General features: G+C 62.8%; 1 protein-coding gene across 1 annotated transcript; it reads left to right on the top strand.

Moving 5' to 3' along the window:
* Positions 1 to 1574, top strand: LOC120666199. The gene is made up of 2 exons (XM_039945983.1): positions 1 to 716; positions 832 to 1574. The coding sequence occupies exons 1-2, from the start codon at positions 44 to 46 to the stop codon at positions 1272 to 1274; spliced, it is 1116 nt and encodes a 371-aa protein (XP_039801917.1). The 5' UTR covers positions 1 to 43; the 3' UTR covers positions 1275 to 1574.
* Positions 1575 to 1816: the final 242 nt, after the last annotated feature.

Genomic DNA, 1816 nt, shown 5'->3' with positions numbered 1-1816 from the left:
GTTCCTTTCCCAAGGCTTCTCTCTTCCCTCCCACGTCGAATATATGCCGCCCCCCCAGCTTTTGCACACGTCCCTTCAATTCCTCTCCGGCCACCTCGCCTCGTCCACCGCTTCTGGCCTCCTCCCAGCCATGGCCCACCACTCACCGTCACCGTCCGGCAGCTTCTGTAGCCGCCGCCGCCGCCTGTCGGAGCTGCTGGGCGAGCAGCAGGAGCCCTTCTACCTCGACCTCTACCTCCTCGAGAAGGGCTGCTCCGCCGGTTTCCTCGACGCCGCGGCGTGCGGCGGCGGCGCCTGCTCGACGTGCTGGCCGAGGGCCCGGAGCACCGGCGGCAGGCTGCTGCGGCGGCCGGCGGCGAGGAGCAAGAAGGCGCCCCGCGGGAGCGGCGTGCTCCGGCTGCTCCTCTCCAAGATTCTCAGCGGCGCGACGACGGCGCGAGCGCCTGCTGCGGCGACGGCGGCGGCCAAGAAGAAGCGGCCGCAGCCGGTCGCCATCGAGTGGCGCCGCGTCGACGACGAGAAGCAGGGGGCGCCGAGCCCGTCCACGGACGCCACTGTTGCTTCTCCCCAGCGCGCCGCCGAAGGCCACCTCACAGAGGTTGATGAGGAGCAGGGGGAAGACGAGGAAGAGGACGAGTCGTCGAAGAAGCAGCTGAGCCCCGTCTCCGTGCTGGAGCAGCGCCTGTTCGAGCGCTCGCCGCCGCCGCACGCGCAGAGTAAGCCGGCCAATCCTATTCTCTCCATCCCTTTCTCGTCACCCGCCATTGCCGGCCCCGTCGAGAGGTCGGCCTCAAAGTCTCACGCGCCATTAATCGCAACCACCCCATGCAGAAGCCTTTGTCCTCTTCAGCGAGCTCCTCGAGGCAGCCTGCGCACCAACCACGCTGCTGCACCTCCTCGCCAACGCCGACCGCGGCCAGTACAAGCCCAAAGACGGCGGCCGCCGCCGCCGCGGCACCAACGGCGGAGGCTCGACGCCGCCGCCCCGGCCGCCGCGGGCTCGGAAGAAGAACAGCAGCTACGCGCGACGGGAGCCGGAGGACGACGACGCGGCGCCGCTGGAGAGAGACCTCGCCGCGGTGGCCGCGCTCGTGGCGTCGGAGATGCCCGGCGCGCGGGTCCGGCCCGAGGACCTGCGGCCGTCGGCGCGGGACGTCGGCGCGGACGTCGCGGCGGCGGTGCTGGACGCGCTGGTGGAGGAGGCGGCGGCCGAGCTGCTGCTGGTGCTCCTGCTGACGGATGGGGATGGGGATGGACCGCGGCCGTGCGGCTGACACGGCGCGCGGCGACGGGCGACGACGACGCTGACGTGACCTTCGTACCGTTGTTGGGTTTCTGGTAGGGTGATGTGCGTGTCTCGTCGACGTGTATTATATGGTTGATGGTGGTTTTCTTGGTTGAGGTGTGTAGTAGTTTGTGCTGATTGGCTGACAGTGCCAAGTGAGCTACCGTTTTGGTGGTTGGCGTGATAGGGCATGATGCCAAAACGGAGGTTGCATTGTACATGCATGATGGTTGACATGCATGGTGAGACTAATCGATAAATAAGAACATTGTACATATTTTTTTGTTAATATTACTAGGGCTTATTTGGCAGGATTCCACCTACCAAAGTAATTTTAGTTGTGGCTCTTCACTATGGTAAAGTAGAATTTTGTTTTTTGGAGTTGAAACCGTTTTAATTTTTTTTTGCCGGAACGGTTTCTGTCATATTCTCAGGAACGAATGAAAGAGCTCAAATATCCTATATACCTCCTGGCATTTTGACTTAGTTGCACAGTATCCATGAATTTCATGTTTATCCTCAGTTTACAAT

The sequence above is a fragment of the Panicum virgatum genome, chromosome 3N, assembly GCF_016808335.1.
Source record: "Panicum virgatum strain AP13 chromosome 3N, P.virgatum_v5, whole genome shotgun sequence".
NCBI lineage: Eukaryota > Viridiplantae > Streptophyta > Magnoliopsida > Poales > Poaceae > Panicum > Panicum virgatum.
This window is presented reverse-complemented; position numbering and strand designations above follow the sequence as displayed.

Excerpts from the sequence above, each read along its gene's own strand:
- LOC120666199 (XM_039945983.1), top strand. The coding sequence starts at position 44 with ATGCCGCCCCCCCAGCTTTTGCACACGTCCCTTCAATTCCTCTCCGGC. Across the intron at positions 717-831 it reads GCCGCCGCCGCACGCGCAGA|AAGCCTTTGTCCTCTTCAGC; the intron begins GTAAGCCGGCCA and ends CACCCCATGCAG.